The sequence below is a fragment of the Podarcis filfolensis genome (assembly GCF_964270895.1).
Source record: "Podarcis filfolensis genome assembly, chromosome: 10".
Lineage (NCBI taxonomy): Eukaryota > Metazoa > Chordata > Lepidosauria > Squamata > Lacertidae > Podarcis > Podarcis filfolensis.
The window spans coordinates 70,145,158-70,165,794 of NC_139612.1; the positions used below are offsets into that span (position 1 = coordinate 70,145,158).

Sequence of the window (20,637 nt, forward strand, 5' to 3'; positions counted from 1 at the left end):
AGGCACCAATGGGGCTGGGCACTGGGTATCCAAGTAGCTGCCAAAAGGTACCATGTGCCAATGCTGGCCTGGGGTGAGGAAAAAGGTCTGAAAGCTCAGCTACCAGAGAAATGTAAGGCCCCCTTGAAAACTGAGAGGCAGGGGATAAAATCAACCAAGTAAGAGGTGCCAGTTTCCTGAATAGAACAGTGTGAATTTCCAAAAGTGAAGCATAGCCTCTGAAGGCTGGGTTTCAGAAGGCATCCAAAAACTTCCTGGAGAAATCATGGGATTTGAGCTGCCTATTCTTCCCTCAATGCCACCATGTGGGATATCAGATATCTGAGCCAAGGTGTCATACTAGGCTTGTCACATGTGCTGGATGCCAAGGACCGGTTGGACGGAAGGGCTTACAGCAGTCTGGGCTGTGATGTGCGTGCAGCCCACGATCTTGGCTCCAGCTAACGGCTTCTCTCCCTGAGCTCGTTTCCTCAAGGCCATGAGCGCAGGCATTTCTAGGAAGGAAGAGAAAAAGAAATGACACACACGGAAATGGGCACAGATGCTCAAAACCCAAAAGCCAAGTAAACGTCAAGCAGGTGACAGCAAACATTTCCCCATATCGCCTTCAGCATCAAAAAGATTATCGCTTTAAAACAAAGCACTGCAAAGTAACCCAGGGGTGGGGTGGGGAATAATCTGCAAGGAAAAGTCCCAGAAATGGTGTGAACGTTCAAGGACTCGCCCGCTTCCCACGTTACACAGATAATTAGACAAGAAACACTGGAATCCCAGGTCTGGAATTTTCCTGGTTCAACACCCTGCCCTGAAGCAGGGCATGCGGGGCCTAAAAGCTTCCCCAAGAAATGGTTCTCCAGCAAAGGAGATTTCACCATCTCCCCAGGCAACTTCTTCCAAGGCTAAGGTCATTCTTAGAATGCAACCATGCTAACGTCCACCTCAACGTGGGAAAAGAGACTGTCAGGCAACAATAAGATTCACTTGGATCTGTAGAACCACAGCTTTGTTTTGCTTGCACTGTGCTGAGAACCTTGGAATTAAAACTTAAAAGGTGACTTGGTTTGGCTGTTTTGTAACCCTAAATGGGTCTTCCATCACCAAACAACTCAGCTGTTCGAAGAGATGGAACTTAAAATGATGGCGAACCAATGAAAGCTTCTCAGAAAGAAACAATGGTATTGGTTATTAGGTTATTAGGCTGGGTGAGAGAGTGTTCAGATAAGAGGCCTTCCACATCTACAGTGACCGGAAGTGATACTATGAGATTTGCTTAGTGGCCTGAGGGTACCACTTGCCCATGCAAGCAAGAGCTATGAATTCCAAATGATCAAGAGCATCTGAAACAGCCTTACTTATCGAGTCAAGATTTAAGGGCAAACAACACATTGCACTGCCAAATTTCATGACATTCATTTGCTAATACAACACAACGCCCAGTGTGTATGCACTTTCTCCCCTGCTAATGCCTCCTTCATTCCTTCCCACCCGGTGGATTATTTACAGTCTCTGGATCTGGCTGGAATAAAACAGGCTGAAGAAGGCAGGGGCATTTGCTGGGAATGGCTAAGCCTTCCAGTTCATTGGTCCTCCCCGATGTTAGGACTAAATTTGCTAATTCTGATTTACAAAGTTCCGTTAAAATGATATTGAAGTGAAATGCCTGTGCTGTTTTTTGAGACAACAATAGCAATTTGTCATTCCTCTGATTTAATCTACATTCAATGATCTATATGGAACAGGAGCAATTTGGGGGCGGGTGGGGATTCTGGGGGGAGCTGAACTCAACTCTATGCCTTACATTTCATTAGTAGTGCACCACCCAGGGCAGATTGGAAGAGTCAGGTCTTACAGGGGCCACTAGGGGCGCATCAGAAGATGGCTGACAATAACATCTCTCCGACCCACACGAGGTAATTTGGAGGCTGTGATGGGAGTAAATAGCCTCCCTACCCCCCCCCCAGGATTGTGGGGGGGGGGACTGCCCTTGCCTGCTGTGCCCTATACCACCCCCGAATTTGTGGGGATGGGGGCACTAGGCACAATGCCCTCCTGTGGGATTTCGGCGCTCCTGGACGCCGTCTCTGATCCGCGCCACTAGCTGCAAGAACTTCAAAAGAAACAATTTGGATGAAGCGAATGCACATATTTCAAGGAAGGAGGGGGAGTAAAGACTGCTAACAGAAGAGATCTCTGATAAAACAAGACGAGTCGGAGGAACAAGTATAAATCATAAGAAGATACGCCAAGACTCGGTATGGCAAAGGGACTGATGGGGGAGGGTGAAAAAACTTTCCTTTCTTTCCTTTATGTGATTAAACAAGAATCCCCCCCCACAAGTCAGAAATGTCGTTTTAAGGACTTAAGCTGTGGATTTAAGGCTGTGTGGAGACAAACTTTCGAACCAAAGCATGTTTTAAGAAGAGCGTGGAATGTATAAGGGCTTTGGAATGACGCAGTTAAAAATACCGTCGCCATATTGGGAAGTTCTGTCGGAGGACTTAAGTCTGGGAGGAGAAATGGAGAAATAGAGCTGTTTTTATATTGTGGGTGAAACTCCTCAGAGGGTCTTAAGAACGACAGTTCTGTAATTAATGATGGAAAGACCGATGTTATCTATGAAGGCGATGATATATGGAAACCATCTCGATTTGAGGATTGGAACAACGGAAAAATTCACACAGGATTATTATTGGTGTTTATCGGCTTAAAGAGACTATCAGAAGAGATTATAAAGAAAAAAGAGAAAATATATGAACAAGATGTGATGTGGAAACAGCAAGATAAGACTGGATAGAATTATGAACTTTGTTTGGACTGATTTGGACATTAACGCAGTAGCAAGAAGATGATCAGAATCCCCCTTCGGATCTTGAAATATGGGTCCCCTCAACAAAATTTAAAATTCGGCTTTGTAATTCGGAATTTATGTGATTTGATTTGATTTGATTGGCCGGTTAATAAAAATTATTTAAAAAAAAAAAGGAAGAGTCAGGTCTTACTGCCACATAGTTGTGCCAGAAAAGGTGTCTACCCAAACGGCAGCAAGACCAAGATCTCTTGATCTAAGGAAGTTACCCAGAATGGCAGATCTCTCTTACCTTGCTCGGCAATTTCTATTTCCCGGCGCCCAAATTCAGCCTGCTTGATATTTTTCACGCAGAAGTCACTGCTGCCTTTGGTGTTCTTCTGCTGCTTGTCCCGGGGGGAGGTCTCATCATCAGAGCTGTCTGTGTAGGAGGCAGCTGGAAGAAGATGCGGACAAATTACTACTACTACTACTACTACTACTACTATTATTATTATTATTATTTTCTACCCCATCCATCTCGCTGGGTTCCCCCAGCCACTCTGGGTGGCTTTCAACGGAACATTAAAAACAAAATAAAACTTCAAACATTAAAAACTTCCCTAAACAGGGCTGCCTTCAGATGTCTTCTAAAAGTTGGATAGTTGTTTATTTCCTTGACATCTGACGGGAGGGCGTTCCACAGGGCGGGCCCCACTACCAAGAAGGCCCTCTGCCTGGTTCCCTGTAACCTCACTTCTTGCAGTGAGGGAACCACCAGAAGGCCCTCAGAGCTGGACCTCAGTGTCCGGGCTGAATGATGGGGGTGGAGACACTCAGAGAAGAGCAACATTCACACAAGATCACAATCAAAGTTGAACATGCATTTGTCTCAGACCTCAAGTAAGTGACTACATGTACTTCTTTCCCTTTGGTGACAATTTTGGATCCTACAGCACTGTATGAAAACATTTAAGCCAGATTGTAGAAAGGGTTCAAGATGTATCAGGATCCTTCCATTACAAGGATTTGACCACCATTTCTGCAGGTCAATGATTACGGCCTGGGTATCCAAGGTTATCCATGCCTAAGAGCCTCACTGCAAAATCTCTGCATGGTTCCTTTCACAGCCCTTGTGTGTTCTGATGCCCACTTTCTCACTCACAATGCTCCAACGGCTTCTGCTTGGACCGACACCGACTTGGCCTCCTTGGTATTGAAAATGTTGGCAACTTGGACACCTCAGGTATTTCATCATTGTAAGAGTCACATGAGAAGACCCTTGGGACATCCATGGTAGCAGCACGTAACCTCTCCTCTCAGCAGAAAAGGGTCATACATGGGCATGTATGTGAATGTACAGGGTCATATCTGAGACTCAGCCTCCTGGATCTCTTTGTAGCTAGGGCAAAGTCGTGCTCAGGGGCTGGAGATGAGTCATAAATGGTCATTGTGACCTCAGGTTCCAAAGGCAGGATGGAATCATATTGGCTCTCATGGCCAGACAAACTGGTTCCCTGCACTACTGCTGTATCACAGTTGCAAACCAACGGAATATAGGCAAAGTAGTCCAGCAGGCTTTGGGAAAAGCTCTCAAGGCAGACATCACCCTGTCAGCAGATATCTGCAATGTCTGGAGATATCACCCTGCCTCCCTCTCTCCCTCTCTCTCTCTCTCTCTCTCTCTCTCTCTCTCTCTCTCTCTCTAGTTCCCTAGTTTCAAGACTGTCCCACGCTAGTAGTTTTCTTATTTGAACTCTGCAAAGCAACTCCTGGCACACATATATTCTCATCTGCAATGAGACCAAATGGTGCAGATGCTAATGGGCAGATGCGTCCTTAAAAACTAATGAAAGTTACAGCAGACTTATTGAATCAGTCCAAAGGTTTGTCTAGATGAGCATCCTGTTTGCTGCAACAACTAGGGACACTCACAATCAGGTCATGACAGCAACTGGAGTTCCCTGGCAGAGTGCCTCTTAACACAGAGGTTACATCTCACCAACATGATTAATCTGCACGGGCAGACCTATCCTCGTTCCATGCATTTGCTGAATCCTCTGCAAAGCTTTCCAAGATGGTGCCCTTACCACACTGACTGCCAATTAGTTTCCAGGCCCAATTCAAAGTGCTATAAGCCTTAAACGACTCAGAACCACAAGAAACTGATTGATTGCCTGCCACGGATGTGACTGCTCTCCACCTGAAGGAACCGGCATGAAGCCTGGAAGCCCAGTTAGCCTCAGTGGCTAGAAACACATTTTATTAGCTGTGCTTGGTATCATCATCATCATTATTATTATTATTATTATTAAAATGGTCAAAGGCCTGGAAACGATGCCTTATGAGGAACGGCTAAGGGAGCTGGGCATGTTTAGCCTGGAGAAGAGGAGGTTAAGGGTTGATATGATAGCCATGTTCAAATATATAAAAGGATGTCATGTAGAGGAGGGAGAAAGGTTGTTTTCTGCTGCTCCAGAGAAGCGGACACGGAGCAATGGATCCAAACTACAAGAAAGAAGATTCCACCTAAACATTAGGAAGAACTTCCTGACAGTAAGAGCTGCTCGACAGTGGAATTTGCTGCCAAGGAGTGTGGTGGAGTCTCCTTCTTTGGAGGTCTTTAAGCAGAGGCTTGACAACCATATGTCAGGAGTGCTCTGGTGGTGTTTCCTGCTTGGCAGGGGGTTGGACTCGATGGCCCTTGTGGTCTCTTCCAACTCTATGATTCTATGATTATTATTATTATTAATTGTATTTATATACTGCCCTATACGTGGAGGTCTCAGGGCGGTTCACATAAAAAGATCACAATATATAAAATAAAAATAAAAGCAATAACCCAATAATACCTCCCTTTCCCAAAAAGAGCCACATTTTTAAAAGGTATGGGATGTTGATCAGGTCAACCAAAGGCCTGGTTAAAAAGAAACGTTTCTGCCTGGTGCTTAAAGGTATATAATGAAGGCGCCAGGCAAGCTCTGCTGGGCATTCCACGGACGGGGAGCCACTGCAGAGAAGGCCCGTTCTCATGTTGCCACCATCCAGACCTCTCGAGGAGGCACACAAAGGAGGGCCTCAGGAGATATCAGGGTCTGGGTAGGTTCATGTGGAAAGAGGCAGTCCTTGAGGTATTCTGGTCCTGAGCCATTTAAGGCTTTATGGGTCAAAACTAACACTCTGAATTGGGCCCGGAAACTAATCGGTAGCCAGTGCAGTCGGACCAGTACAAGTCTTGATTATTACAATGCACTCAATGTGGGGTCCCTTGACCCCAGAAATTGCAGTTAGCGTCAGCACAACACACCCTCTGCTCAGGAGAACTAAGAGGGTTGCCAATTTGTTACTGGGTCAAATCCAAGGCATTGCTACTGGAAGGCAAAGCCCTTAACTGCTTTGGATCAGTTGATCTGCAGGGTCACCTTACCCCACATGTGCCCACTTGATGGATGTGTGAAACTTACTTGTAATTTTCATTTTGCAGTTGTAAAAAACTGAACTTTTCTATGCTAGCACCTACACATTAGAACACCCTGCTGTTGACATTACGCCAGCAGATGCATTCACTGTACGTTTTCTGGCATCCACTTAAAACATTTTTGTTTAGACAAGCTTATACAGCAGCATTTCTCAAATTTGGGTCCCCAGCTGTTGTTGGACTACAACTCCCATCATCCCTGACCACTGGTCCAAAAACACACAAAGCTGTTGACATGCTTTTCTTTTCTACTGTTAATTTCATTTATCCTTAAATGGTTGGTTGTTTTTAACTGTTTTTCCTGATAGTTTGAATATTTTATGTAAACCATATAGAGGTTTTATTACAATCAGGTGGTATGCACATTTTGTTAAATAAATAAATACTGCCTGAATCCTAGCAAGGTGGCAGTCTCAGTAGGAGGGTGGTTCCTGTATCCAGGAAACTGGTGTGTGACCTGCCCCATACGGGTCACAGTGTCTCTGAAATAGGAGGTGTATATGCGAAATGTGAACAACTCATAACAAATGAAAACCAAGTAAAAATGGAAGAGAAGGCTGGCGGTGATTCATTCCGAAAGACTACACTGACCAGAACAAAGTCAGGACGCAAGTCTTGTATTAATCCCTGTCTTCATCTTCTGCTTTAGAGGATGTTAGAACATTTGGCTTTGGCTACACAGGAGCTGTTGTGCTGAAGCGGATGGAACACAGACATGCAGATGCCCACTCAAAATCTGAAACTGCCGGACTTCCGGAGGCGGCGCGACCGGTAATGGCTGCCTTCTCCGAGTAAGGAGAAGGGAGCTCCGCTGTAAACGGGTCGTCCGCTACGGCGAAGCGGAGACCCATTCAGGAAAACCACAGGTGGCAGAAGCCTGTGGTCTCGGGACCCGGCGGGCGCCAGAAGCAGCCCCCAAAACGTTGAAGGGACCCCGTAAGGGGCTCCGGATCGCGGAGGGGGTAGCGGCGCTGTGGGTCGTTGCGCAAACAGCGAAGTGAAGCCGCATTGCTGTTGCCGGTCAGCGCTGTCCTTTCTTCCTGCAACTTTTCTGAACTTTGGAAACTACAACCCGTGAGTAAATTTGGACATTGAAAACTTTCTGAAACTTTTGTCAACTTTCTGAAACTTTTTGAGAACTTTATGAAACTTTTAAAACTTTTTTAAAAAAGTTGAAATCTGGCTGAAAACGGAGTGAGGATAAGCAGGAAGCCCATCTCCCGCTATACTGAACTTTAAGCAAAGAGCAGGAGGAGTGGAGACAAAAAGTTACGCGTTAACTAAATGCTGGCACCCTGTTAAAGCAGTTTTCTGAGTGAAAGACTTTGAGCTATTGACTTTTGCTGGTCATATTCGGGGTGCACTGATATCCTTCTTCTGTGGCACCAGTGGATTATAAAATAAATAAGAATCTCTGGTGCTGGAGCTGCCTGGATGAGCACCAGTTTGCAACTTTGGATACATTGAATTCAGGTTTTGAAACATTCTGAGTTGGAACTGGATACTTTGAAACTGTTGCAGTCAAGGCACTGTAAGAAACACTGTTTTGCTTTAAGTTTTACTCTGCTAAAAATAATACATTGTGGAGGCGATAGACATGGATTTAAATTTATAAGTTTAACTTGGATTTGATCTTTTCCCTGAAGACGTATTAAGCTCCCTCTAGAGGATTTTGGACTTACAGCAGTGACTTTGTTTTACTTTCCCTTTCCCGGCCTCTGTTTGACTATTGCATCTGGGACTCTGCTTTCTCATGGGAACAACTTGGATTGACCTTGGATTACAGATAACTTTGGAATGAGTGGCGCAAGGAGAAGAGGAAGGACTAAACAAACAACTCTAACTTTATCTGCAGCCTCACAGCGTAGATCTTCTGTGCCGGCCTTGCCTTCCACTTTGCCTCCAGACATAGAGGCGGCCTCCCTAATACAGGCAGGGGAGGGTGAGACAGAGGAGCTGCACCTGGGAGATATGGCTTCAGGGACAAGTAGCTCTGTCTTGGAGAAAATTTTGGAGAAACTGGAGGCTCTGGACAAGAAGGCTGATTTGCATACAGCTAAAATTGAACAGAACACAGAAAGCTTGAATAAGCTGACTGGACAAGTTGCACAGAATGCCCAGTCTATTGGAGAATTAAAGGAGGCTGTAGGTGAAAATCGTAAACTGGCTGAAGATACTAGTCAAAGATTGGAAGAACTTGAGAAAGAAGTAAGACCACTCAGCAAACAAGTTGGAGAACATCAGATTTACTTTTTGATGACAGAACTGCGAAACAGGGAGACCAACTTGAGGATACGGTCAATACCAGAGGTGGAAGAAGATAATTTTATTGAATTTCTAACTAAGGAATTTGTCAAGTTTTGGAAGTTAGAGGAAAAAGACTTTAAAATTGTATCTGCTTTCAGGCTTGGCAGAGTCAGAAGGACAGAGAAGCCCAGAGATTGTTTGATAACACTGAGATCAAAGGAGGAAAGGGACAAGATTTTGGGCCTGCACTACGAAAAGTCACTAGACATTTTGGGCAAGAGAATTGAAATCTACAAGGACATTCCTAAGCAGTTGCTGGACCTTAGATCTAACTACACGGAATTGGCAAGACTGTTGAGAAGCAACGCAATTATCTTCAGGTGGGAGTTTCCACAAGGATTATCCTTTACCTACAGAGGGAGAAAGATCAAAATCAAAACAGTGGAAGATAGAGACAAGTTTTTGGGAGCACACGGAGAAGACCTCCACAAAGGACTTGGATTGCCAGCGCCAGAACTTCCAGGAGAGCCCGCCCCCTCGGATCCTCAAGGACCGGAGAACAAGGTACCACCCCAGAAAGAATAACCAGACCTATCCAGGATGTCTCTGCAGCTTTTGAGTTGGAACATAAATGGCTGTAACAGTCCCGAAAAAAGGTCTAAAATTTTTCATATTTTAAAAAAGGAACAATTGGACATTATATGCTTACAAGAAACACATGTGATTAGGCTCCATAGAAAGGTGTTAATAAATAAAAGGCTTGGTCAAGAATTTATATCATCGGATACAGTTAAAAAGAGAGGTGTAGTGATCTATGCAAAAGAGAGCCTTTCACCAAAATTTCTCTTTAAAGATGAAAGTGGAAGAATCCTCGCAATAGAAGTACAGTATCAAGGAGAAAAAATTTTGATATTAGGAATTTATGCTCCAAATGAAGGAAAATCGGATTTTTATAAGAAGTTGCACGAGATCATGCTGGATTATCTGGATTACAACAACGTCATCATGATGGGGGACATGAACGGGGTCGTATCAACAAATATGGATAAGTCACAGAACCAGAACATTACTAAAGAGGGAAGACTACCTAAGACCTTTTTTGAAATGACTGACAATATGGACTGGGTTGACATCTGGAGAGTTAGAAACCCCCTGGGAAGAGAAGGAACATTCTTTTCTGAAGCTCAACTGACTTGGACACGAATCGACCAAATATGGATAACTAGAAGTCTGGCACCTAAGGTGAGGAAGGTGGAAATCTGCCCCAAAACATGCTCCGACCATAACGCCTTGAGAATGGATATGACATTGATCCCAATCGGCTCCTTTAGATGGAAGATGAATGATGGCCTGTTTAGAGATCAAAGAATTGTAAAGAAGGCCCAAAAAACCTTAAAGGACTATTTTGAGATTAATTTGAACACTACGGTGGAAAAAAGAACTATCTGGGATGCAAGTAAAGCTGTGATGAGAGGGTTCTTGATTCAACAGAATTCCTTAAAGAAAAGACTGCAAAATGAAAAGAAAGATAAAATTCTGGAAAGTATCAAAGAGTTGGAGAAGAAGTTAAGATCTAACCCGAAGTCCCAACCGATTCTGAGAGAAATCAAACTTTATCAGGCGCAATATTCCAAGCTGATAAATCAGGAAATAGAATGGAAGATTAAAACAATGAAACAAAAAACTTTTGAATCGGCAAATAAATGTGGGAAACTGCTAGCTTGGCAGTTGAAAAGGAGACAAAGATTAAATACAGTAACAAACTTAGAGGTTGAAGGAAGGAACATTCAGAACCCGGGAGAGATTAGAAAGTGCTTCCAGAGGTATTTTAAAAAGTTATATACTCAAGGGCCACAAGATGAAATAGAGATTACACAATTTTTGGAGAGAAATGGATTAGCAAAGCTGTCAGAAGAAAATAGAACAATTTTAAATGGCAAAATAACACGACAAGAGATTGAACAGGCCATCCTGAGTCTGAAACAGGGCAAATCACCAGGGCCAGATGGACTGACCTCTAACTACTATAAGACATTGAAGGATTATTTGATACAACCTTTGTTGGAGGTCAGTAATGAAATAATGGAGGGGAAGAAGGCGCCTGAATCGTGGAAAGAAGCATTTATCACATTGATTCCAAAGTCAGAAACTGAAAAGACACAACTCAAGAATTACCGTCCCATCTCCCTTTTAAATGTGGATTACAAAATATTTGCAGATGTTTTGGCACGAAGATTTAAGAAAGTTTTAAGTGAGATAATCCATAAAGACCAGGCAGGCTTTCTCCCGGGCAGACATATGTTCACTAACACAAGGAACATCATAGACATATTGGAACTTTTACAAACAAACATAAACACTAAAGCAGTTTTAATTTTTATAGACGCGGAGAAAGCCTTTGACAACATTTCTTGGAAATTTATGAAGGGGAATTTAAAAGAAATGGGAGTGGGACGGGGGTTTGAGAACGGGATTGAGGCAATATATTCAGAACAAAAGGCTAAACTGATAGTTAACAATGTGGTTACAGAAGAGTTTAAAATTGAAAAAGGTACACGACAAGGCTGCCCGATTTCCCCATTACTGTTTATTTCGGTTCTGGAAGTGCTCCTGAATATGATTAGGGGGGACCGGTTGGTGGAAGGGATTCAGGTCGGAGCGAAACAATATAAACTTAAAGCTTTTGCAGATGACCTAGTTCTGACATTACAGGAGCCGGAGTCTAGTTTGAAAAGAGTACTACAACTGATTCAAAACTTTGGTCGAGTGGCAGGATTTAAGTTAAATAAGCAAAAAACTAAAGTTTTGGGGAAAAACATGACAGATATTGAGTTGGAACAGCTTCAGAAAGAGACAGAACTAAATGTGGTTAAAAAAGTTAAATACCTAGGGGTAAACATAACAGCAAAAAATCTGAGTTTATTTAAAGATAATTATGAAAAATGTTGGTCAGAGATTAAGAGAGACTTGGATAGTTGGTCAAGACTAAAACTTTCTTTGTTAGGCCGAATAGCTGCCATCAAGATGAATGTATTGCCAAAAATGTTATTTTTGTTTCAGACACTGCAGATTGTAGACAAGACAGAGTGCTTCCGGAAGTGGCAGAAAGATATTTCTAAATTTGTCTGGCAGGGCAAAAAGCCCAGAATCAAATTTAAAATATTAACAGATGCGAAAGAAAGAGGGGGCTTTGCCCTGCCAGATTTAAAGTTGTATTATGAAGCTGCAGCTTTCTGCTGGTTAAAAGATTGGTTACTTCTTGAAGATACGGATGTCTTGGATTTGGAAGGTTTTAATAATGCGTTTGGATGGCATGCATATTTATGGTATGATAAAGCTAAGATAAATAAGGCCTTCAAGAACCATATTGTCAGAAAATCAGTTTTTAATGTCTGGACAAAATATAAAGACTTACTGGAGAATAAAACTCCGAGGTGGCTGTCACCCCTGGAGGCTAAGGCTCGGAAAAGAGCCAATATGGAGGCCAATTGGCCAAAATATTGGGAGATAATAGAAAAGGATGGTGACAACTGGAAATTGCAGAGTTTAGAAAAGATGAGAGACAAAGTGCGAGACTGGTTACACTATGCTCAGATTAAAGAAGTGTTTAAAAATGACAAAAAGCTAGGATTCCAAGTGGAAAAGTCAAAGTTAGAAACTGAACTGTTAGAACCTAAGACTAAGGTACTTTCAAGAATGTATAACTTGCTGCTGAAATGGAACACACATGACGAAATGGTAAAATCAACAATGATAAAATGGGCGCAGGATATTGGGTATAATATTATGTTTGAAGATTGGGAAAGGTTGTGGACCTCTGGGCTGAACTTCACTGCATGTAATGCGTTGAAGGAAAATGTGATGAAAATGATGTATAGATGGTACATGACCCCTGTTAAACTGGCTAAAATATACCATTCGTCTGATAGCAAATGTTGGAAATGTAAGGAAAATGAAGGAACATTTTTTCACCTCTGGTGGACCTGCCCTAGAGTGAAGGCCTTTTGGGAGAAGATATATAATGAATTAAAAAAGGTGTTTAAATACACCTTTACTAAGAAATCAGAGGCCTTTCTCCTGGGTATTGTCGGCCAGAGTGTGTTAAAAGAGGACAGAACATTCTTTTTGTACGCAACAACAGCAGCAAGAATATTAATTGCCAAGAATTGGAAAACTCAGGAGCTACCCACTGTGGAAGAATGGCAGATGCAACTGATGGACTATATGCAATTAGCCGAGATGACCGGCAGAATTCGAGACCAGGGAGAAGAAAGGATGGAAGAAGACTGGAGGAAATTTAAGATTTATTTACAAAAATATTGTAATCTGGCTGAGTGCTGAATTGGATGCCAGTGCAGACAATTGTCTACCATTAAATTAGATTTAAGGCTGAATTATATGTCAAACCAAATTAAGATTATTAATTAAGATGAGTTAAATGATAATTTGTTTGAAATTAATTTAATAATGATGTAAGTGTATGCGGGAGGTGTGGGGGAGTCCCATGTAACAATTGAGAGATGTTAAATGGACAATGATAAGTGCTTATCTAATATATGCTTTATTTGAAAACTTTAATAAATATATTATAAAAAAAAAAACAAAATCTGAAACTGCCTCCAAGAAGAGCTTAGGAGAAACAGTACATACCAGAGCTGTAGCTATCCGTTGACGACTGAGAGATGGATCGGGACAATGAACGGCGGCCAATCTTTGTGGGGCGCTTGTTGAATTCTTGCTTTTGGTCCGCAAACTGGATCTGTCAAGAGAGAAGCCCAGATTGAGCAAAGGGAGGTAAATTTAAAAGGCCAACAAACGCAGTCGTTCTGCTGAAGTTAAGGAATAGTTGCCTGTATCAGTAGTTAGACTAGGTTGCAATTTCTTCAGCATTAACCTTCTTTAGTGGACTTGTTGGTGTGGGTGCTTCAGCCCCAGGCAGCACACATCTTTTTAACCTGTTACTTCCCTTCCAATCACAACTGCCTTCCATTTTCAACGCACAGGCACACAGGAGTCTCATTCTAATCCAGGTGTTTCTCCTTCCATTAAAACCCTTGTTAAGAGTTTCTTACCATCACAGATATTTGCTACGATTCCAGTCATCCCATAAGTCTGATACTTGCACCAAACTGTGTTGACATTTCTCTCCATTCCTGCACAGGTCTGCTATCTAAAAAAGGTGGCAATTAGCAGGGTTTCTTATGCTTAGGAATTCAAAATACTTTTCAAGCTTTGCCTGCAGGGAACTTGGGAAGGGATTTTTTTAAAAAGTTAACCACAGTTCCAGACAATCTGAGGAGTGGAGCAAAGACTGCCCAGGGGCGTCCTCTACAGATGGACAGGGTGTTAGGACCTGTGTGACATTAGTATGTCCCAAAAGTATGGTATTTAGTTGCAGGGTGGGAGTAAAAGAAAATGGCCAGGAGACAAGTGGCTGGAGATGAGGGGCCTTAGAGGTGTGGAGTCCACTCACAGCGGACAGAAACTACTGTTCTGTTCAAAGTGTTCCTGGCACTCTAAATCAAACCCCTGTCTCCGTGCCAGGTGGTAAGACGCTACATGGTGGGGACTCAAAACAGTTTTGTGCTACAGATATTCACTATGAAGACAGCAAAGACACCAAAACCAAGCATTTTCAAAAACCAAGGCAGTTTTAGTTAAACCTAAGCTTCCAAACCACAAATGATTTCCAAAGGGTCAGAAGCTCACACACACACTTTCCAGTAGACTGCTGCCACACCAACACCTCCAATATTATCACGGAACAAAACATGACATGACCCAGTGGTGACAAGGGTGGACGTCAGTTTTGAAAACATGAACAATGGGTCCAATGTAGAAATAAAGTTGTTTAAAAGGAGGGAGAACTGAAAATGGCAAAAATCATGCAATATAGCAAAATATACGCCCCAGATAAAAAGTCCTTTCTTTCACTGCCTATAAAGATGGTGCTAGACAAGACCTTCTTTGGAAGCCTTCAGAACCAAGGTGGAGGCACCCCAAATTTGGAATGTCCTTTCCAGGATTGTTTTGGTGGCACAAGCTTTTTTAATTATGTTTTTACCACTGTTTTAAATCTTGCTTGGCTTTGGTTTTAAAACACATTCCTGCCTTTTTAATGTTGTTTTGTTACGTTTTTACTTGGTTTTAATTTGTTATGAATTGTTAGCTGTTCCGCGAACCTCTGGGGGTTCGAACAACAGGAGAGAACGGGGACAGTCATACATTACTTAGGCTCTGAGCAGGCGCAAGGAGGCATGCGCTACATTACCATCGGTGTCTGAAGAAAGTTGCCGGCACACCCAAGAACCAACAACTGAACTAAGGACCCATTAAGTGTCTTTTTAAACCCTTCTGTATATAATCTACAAAATGGTTGTGCCAATGACATACAAGGACTGAAAAAACTAGTGTAATCACAGAAGGCAGGGCAAATCTCATGCAAATGTAGGAAAGTAAGGCCCTCATTCAACATAGGCAACGGAGAGCGCACATTTGACACCCACGTGAAACAGGATTCCTCAACTGGAAATTGAATGCCACCTGTTACAATCAAATAGGATGCTTGAGACTGAAAGGGGGGAATAGAGCAGGATGGGCTAAGTAAATTCAGTTTTTAGAAATCAAGCAGATTTCTATCAAATGAGTAAAAGAGTGGCAAAACACACACAAAAAGCAAGCATTTATACCACTCTGCTCACTCCTGCGCCCTTTTGACCAAAGGAAAACCTCCTCCCTGTTGAAGTCACAATAATGGTTCTATTCCGGCAGCTAAAGGCTTTTCTTGCAGTAACCTTGCAAAGTTCACATTGTCTACTTTTTCTGAAAATAAAAGTATGTCTCTTGAAATTCACGTACCAGTCAATGCAGGCTTCCTCAACCAGATGTTTTTGGCCTACAACTCCCATGATCCCTAGCTAGCAGGACCAGTGGTCAGGGATGATGGGAATTGTAGTCTCAAAACATCTGGAGGGCCGAGGCTGAGGAAGCCTGAGTCAATGGAATCAAACCAGCAATAGTTCTCGAAGGAACAGTTTAAAATCAGACTTATTCCCTTGACCACAAGGGGTCAGGCCTCTAACAATCCTGCTGAAAAAAATAAATGCCAACATCACTTTTCTTCTAGAGCAAGTCTTCAACAGTTGTTGAAAGCCACTGAAAACGATTCTGGGGCATCATGTGCACAAAAGGGTCCAACACATTCCTGTGCCCTTTCTGGCTTTTCAACACAGCTGGTTGCCCATTTTAACACCACCTTTGCGCTGGTGCCTCACTTACATCCGGAGGGCAAACAAAATTCTGTCCCCCCAGATGCCACTTTCCCCATGCCCTTTGACTGGCAATCAGAAGAACAAGCAGAGACTTGGGCACCTGCCATGCCATATCTCAACAGGGATGCTGCTTCCGAGATCTCTGGAAGCGCTTCTGCAAAATGCAGTGACGTACTGGGTATATAAGGGATGAGGCAGTCTCTCTAGCAGCCTGACCCCAAACTGTGTAAGACCTTATGCATTAGTATCAAAACTTTGGACTTGGACCGACAGCTGATTGGCAGCCAGTGGAAATCCCACAAACATGTTGCATGTTGGAACTCGCTTGCTCCCAAAAGCAGCCCAGATCTACTGCACTGGCCGTAGCCTCTGAACTGCCCTCAAGGGTAGCGTCACATAGAGCGCATTGCAGTAATCCAGCCTTGAGGTTACCAATGTGTGGAAACTACAGTCAAGCTGTCCAGATGCGGGAACAGTTGTAGCTACGTCTGCACCTCCAGTGGCATTCAGTATTCTGAATGCAGAATCTCTGTGGGGAAGGGAAAATACATGGCCCTAAAGATTCAACCGTCATCTGAAGAACATCTTATGGCTGAGACTCCAAATGGCTTTGCCATCAAGATTAATGCCCAGGACTAACTTAGGTCCATTAATTTCAATAGATCTACTCTAAGTAGGACTAGCAGTGGCTACAACCCAGTCATTTACCACTATAAGTGAGCAATCTGGCAGGTGGCTGTAAGCAGCACCAAATAAAACCACTTCCCAGTGCACACAGCCACACAAACCCCTCCACTCTGCATTGACCCACTCAAAAAGGAGTTTTTAGCAAGGCCAGCTGAGGAGAGGGTGGATGTGAGGGGGGGAAACCAGTCAGGCAACCACAACAGCCTTTGAGATAATCATCATTTGATGATACTCCTGGTACTGGATTTTTAATCTGATTACATTTTTATTTTAAGGCTGCCATATAATTTACTTCATCATTTTAGGTTGCCTGTATTATTTCCCTCCTTTTAAAAAGAGAAGCAGAATATGTGGGCAAAACAAGATGCATCATAATTTAAAGGTCCCATCATCCCTGACTACTGGTCCTGTTAGCTAGGGGTGATGGGAGTTGTAGTCCCAAAACATCTGGAGGGCCGAGTTTGCCTATGCCTGATTTATAACATAGAAAACAACTACTTCACAATATGATCGTCAGCAACCCAGAAAGTATAAAACAATGCAACTACATAAGAACACAAATCATTCCCAAGATATTACTATAAACACACCTCTTACATATGTACCTTATGTGTGTATACAAACTCAGTATCACTTGGTGTGTCTCTTGCTCTCATGCTCTGCAAATAAAAAAACATTATTTTGATACTATACTAAACTACACTGAAATGTTTAAATGTTTCTTTGGTTGTCCTTGAATCTTTCCTCCACCTTTGCCATCCTCTCCTGCCACACCCTTCGAGAACCATTAATCTTGTGGGAACAAGCAAAGCCTGCTAGATCCGGCTAAAGGGGTCCAATCCAGTCCAGCATCCTGGTCTTACAGTGGCCAGCCAGATGCCTGCAGGAAACCATCAAACAGAACATGGACACAAGCGCCCTCTGCCCTCCTGCAGTTTCCAGCAACTGGTCTTTGGGAAGCACTGCTGCCTCCAGCTGTTGACCTCTGCAGTCAGTCAGTGTATACCAGGTATGGTAAACTTGTCCCTCCAGCTGTTTTGGGACTACAACTCCCATCATCTGTAGCTAACAGGACCAGTGGTCAGGGGTGATGGGAACTGTAGTCCTAAAACAGCTGGAGGGCCAAGTTTGGCCATGCCTGGTGTATACAATTCTAAGCTGGATAAAACAAGTTCTGTTCTAATTGGTCTAAGACAGAACTAGACCTTTAAAATATGAAGCGTTCCTTTTTAATCTGGTGGACTTTATTTGTGACGGTGTTTTTAAAAATGCAGCAATTTTTAATTACGATACAAGCTTCAGTTGCACTTTAGCAGCATCATTCGGCTCATGGAAACATTAGGCCCCCCGACCCCCGAAAGAGAACCTGACCTCAAGAAGAAACAGCACTCCCTCATGGTAATATAAATGAGTGGCCTCAGTTTCAGTGACCAGATCTCCTCCAGCCATCCAACACCAGTTGGAGTAGAGACACCTGTTGGCCAAAGGGGGCCAGTTTCATCCCTTGAAAGACGCAAACCTATTTCGCAGGCGAGTTAATTTTCTGCAGGGCAAATTCTTAAACAGGCACACAAAGTGCAACTCGTGAGCCTGACCTGCTGCGATCAGGTAAGCTCTGCTTATACAACTCTGCAAATCGGACAGCCGTGAACGTTTGAAGCTAGATGCCAAATTTACCAGGGGGTGACAATGATTTCCATATTCCAGGGAAGACCCTCCTCTTCCCCCTCCGCGACCAGCAGGCCCTACACTATGCTATCAGCTCTCCACCAATGTGCAATGCTTAGGAATGCACCTTGTTCTGAGAGGATACTGTTCCAACCAAGGGGTCTGGTCCACCTTTCCCCTCGCGGCATGCTGTGGGGATGCAGGAGGGTAGTTCTAACCACCACTACTATTCTCAGCTTTATGCTTCTGACCTTGAGGAAAAGAGAGCTGAAGACCAGGGCTGGAGCTCTAGCTGCCTCCCAAAGAAATGGGGAAGGCCGGCAGAATTGCAGCCTCCGCTCCAGGAAGAAACGGAAAGGCTTCCCCTCACCTGGGCTTTCATCCCCGAGTCGCCGTTGACATTGTACTTCTTGTGCTTCGGCATGGCGTTGCTACCTGGAGCTCTCTCGCCAGCCCTGCGCAGTCCTCCCGAGAGAGGCGGCTGGCCATCCCCTTTATACCTCCTTTCCCTGCACCAGTGACCCTGTCCGCTCTGGTTTCAACTCTCTTGCTCGGGGAGGGAAGATAGGGTAGAGGCGGGAGGGAGGTTGCGAGAGGTAAAGAGGGCTCCTTCCTCTTGCCTGGTGGCCTCAACTCTCTCTTCCAGGGCTCCATTTGGCAGGGAAAGAGCCCGCAGCTTTAATGAATTTCTGCTGCTTGTGCCTGGCGGAACAAAGCTTTGCTGGTCTTCTCTCTCTCTCTCCCTCACCCCATTTTCCCTTCTCCTTTAATTGTTGTTTTATCGCGTTCCCCTCACCTCAGAACCATTAAGCTGCGGTTTCTAACATGGCCTGGCTTGTGCACGCACAACAATGGCTCATTTATGTAACCAGAATATTTCCTCGCCTGCTATAATTAACTTGCTAATTAGGTACCTTTAAATTTGAGGCTCTCTCCACCCACCCCTGTTTCCACAACCTCCCTTTCCTCAGCCTCAGATTAAGTTTAAACAGAGACACATTAGAACCAAGTTAACTAATGAGCAACTAAAACAATGAAGGCATTTATTGGCCAAAGTGCTGGTTGAGGGTTGTTGGGGTTTTTTTTGCAACGGTCGAAAAGGTTGCTTGCCCTTATTGCAGTTGCAAGAAAATTGTGTCCTTCAGAGACGCACAAGCGTAATGCAAGGAAGCCACAGGAGACTAAAATAAGCACACGGCTGTTTTTCTTTCCAGTTCTGACACCTCCTTGAAAAGAGAAGGGGAAGAGGAAGACCAAGAGTGCCCCAAAATCCAACTATTCTGGACAACAGCCATACGAGAAATATGTAAAATAACTAAACAAGTATTAGACGTCACCCCAGAATTGGCCCTACTAAACATCTTCCAAGACAGCAATGCCCATTTACACCACAAAGAACTCATAACCCACCTACCTTCAGCAGCCAGAAACACCATAACCAGACACTGGAGAGACCTGTCAGGAGTAAGCATGGACCAATGGTACCAAATAGTATGGGAAACAGCCTTACTAGAAAAATTAACCAATAAACTGAAACTGACACGGGGACAAATAGAAGAAGACGTCTTCACCCCGGTATGGCTCCCCTTTATCACATACACAGCTGAACAAGACAATGACAATAATCCACCAACAGCATACAAATCAATATGGCTAACCTGATCCAAAACACTCACCCACCCCACTCACACACGAAAACAAAGATCACCACAGCCAATCACAAACAAACAACCACACCATAGGCCAACCCCAATCTCTCTCACCACCAAAGGAACACAAATGAACAGCAGAGAACCGGCACGAGCAACGCTGACACCAAACCCTACATACATTAAGCAAAATAGAAACATCGCCACCCGACCCCCCCATCTCCCCCCCACCCCTTTTCTTCCTAATGTCTCAACAAATGAAACTAATCTGTAAAAATGTTACATGGAAAAAATACGAGAGACATTACACATACTTCTGTAAAACAAGAAAATATTTAATAATAATAAAAAAAACAACTATTACCAAAAAAAAAGTACTTTCCAAGAAAAGACTGCATCACCTGTGATAGTGCCTGGATGTGGGCGTCAGTCCAGGGACTGAACCCGGTGGTGTCATAGGAACGTCAAAAGCTACCTTATTATCAGTCTGTCCCTTGGTCCATCTAGCTCAGTATGGTCCACACAGACTGGCAGCAGCTCTCATGGAGTCTTTCCCAGTCATGTTGTGAGATGCTGAGGCCTGAACCCGGGACGTTCTGCTTGCAAAGCAGGTGCTCTATCACTGTGCTACTGTCCTTCCTCACTACAGCCCCAGCCTGCACAACAAAACATGTGAATGACACCAGGTTGGGGAAGTCTGCACGATGGTGTACCTAGAATACTTCTGGCGCAGGTGCAGAACTCTGCATGCGCCACAGCCTACAGCCATACCACCATGAACACGCTCAATCTCATAACCTGTGCAAGGCAAAGAGCACAAAAAACCCCACAAAACTCTTATTCCAAAAAAAG

The 20,637-nt window shown here is 43.7% G+C and overlaps 1 protein-coding gene and 1 long non-coding RNA gene across 5 annotated transcripts in view; one reads left to right on the forward strand and one right to left on the reverse strand.

The window, feature by feature from the left end:
- Positions 1 to 20,637, forward strand: part of LOC310743171 — a 194,536-nt gene that overhangs the window by 45,182 nt on the left and 128,717 nt on the right. The window lies entirely within an intron of this gene.
- Positions 1 to 20,637, reverse strand: part of AHCYL2 (adenosylhomocysteinase like 2) — a 103,294-nt gene that overhangs the window by 31,865 nt on the left and 50,792 nt on the right. For 2 of the 4 annotated variants that reach the window (XM_083572817.1, XM_083572820.1), the window contains exons 2-4: positions 13,161 to 13,269; positions 3,099 to 3,242; positions 394 to 494 (exon numbers count right to left, since the gene is read on the reverse strand). In XM_083572817.1, coding sequence (XP_083428943.1) covers positions 394 to 494; positions 3,099 to 3,242; positions 13,161 to 13,269 — 354 coding nt within the window. Of the gene's footprint in view, positions 1 to 393; positions 495 to 3,098; positions 3,243 to 3,950; positions 4,230 to 13,160; positions 13,270 to 17,073; positions 17,123 to 20,637 lie in introns of those variants that run through there. The other 2 variants (XM_083572818.1, XM_083572819.1) reach the window with 2 other exon arrangements.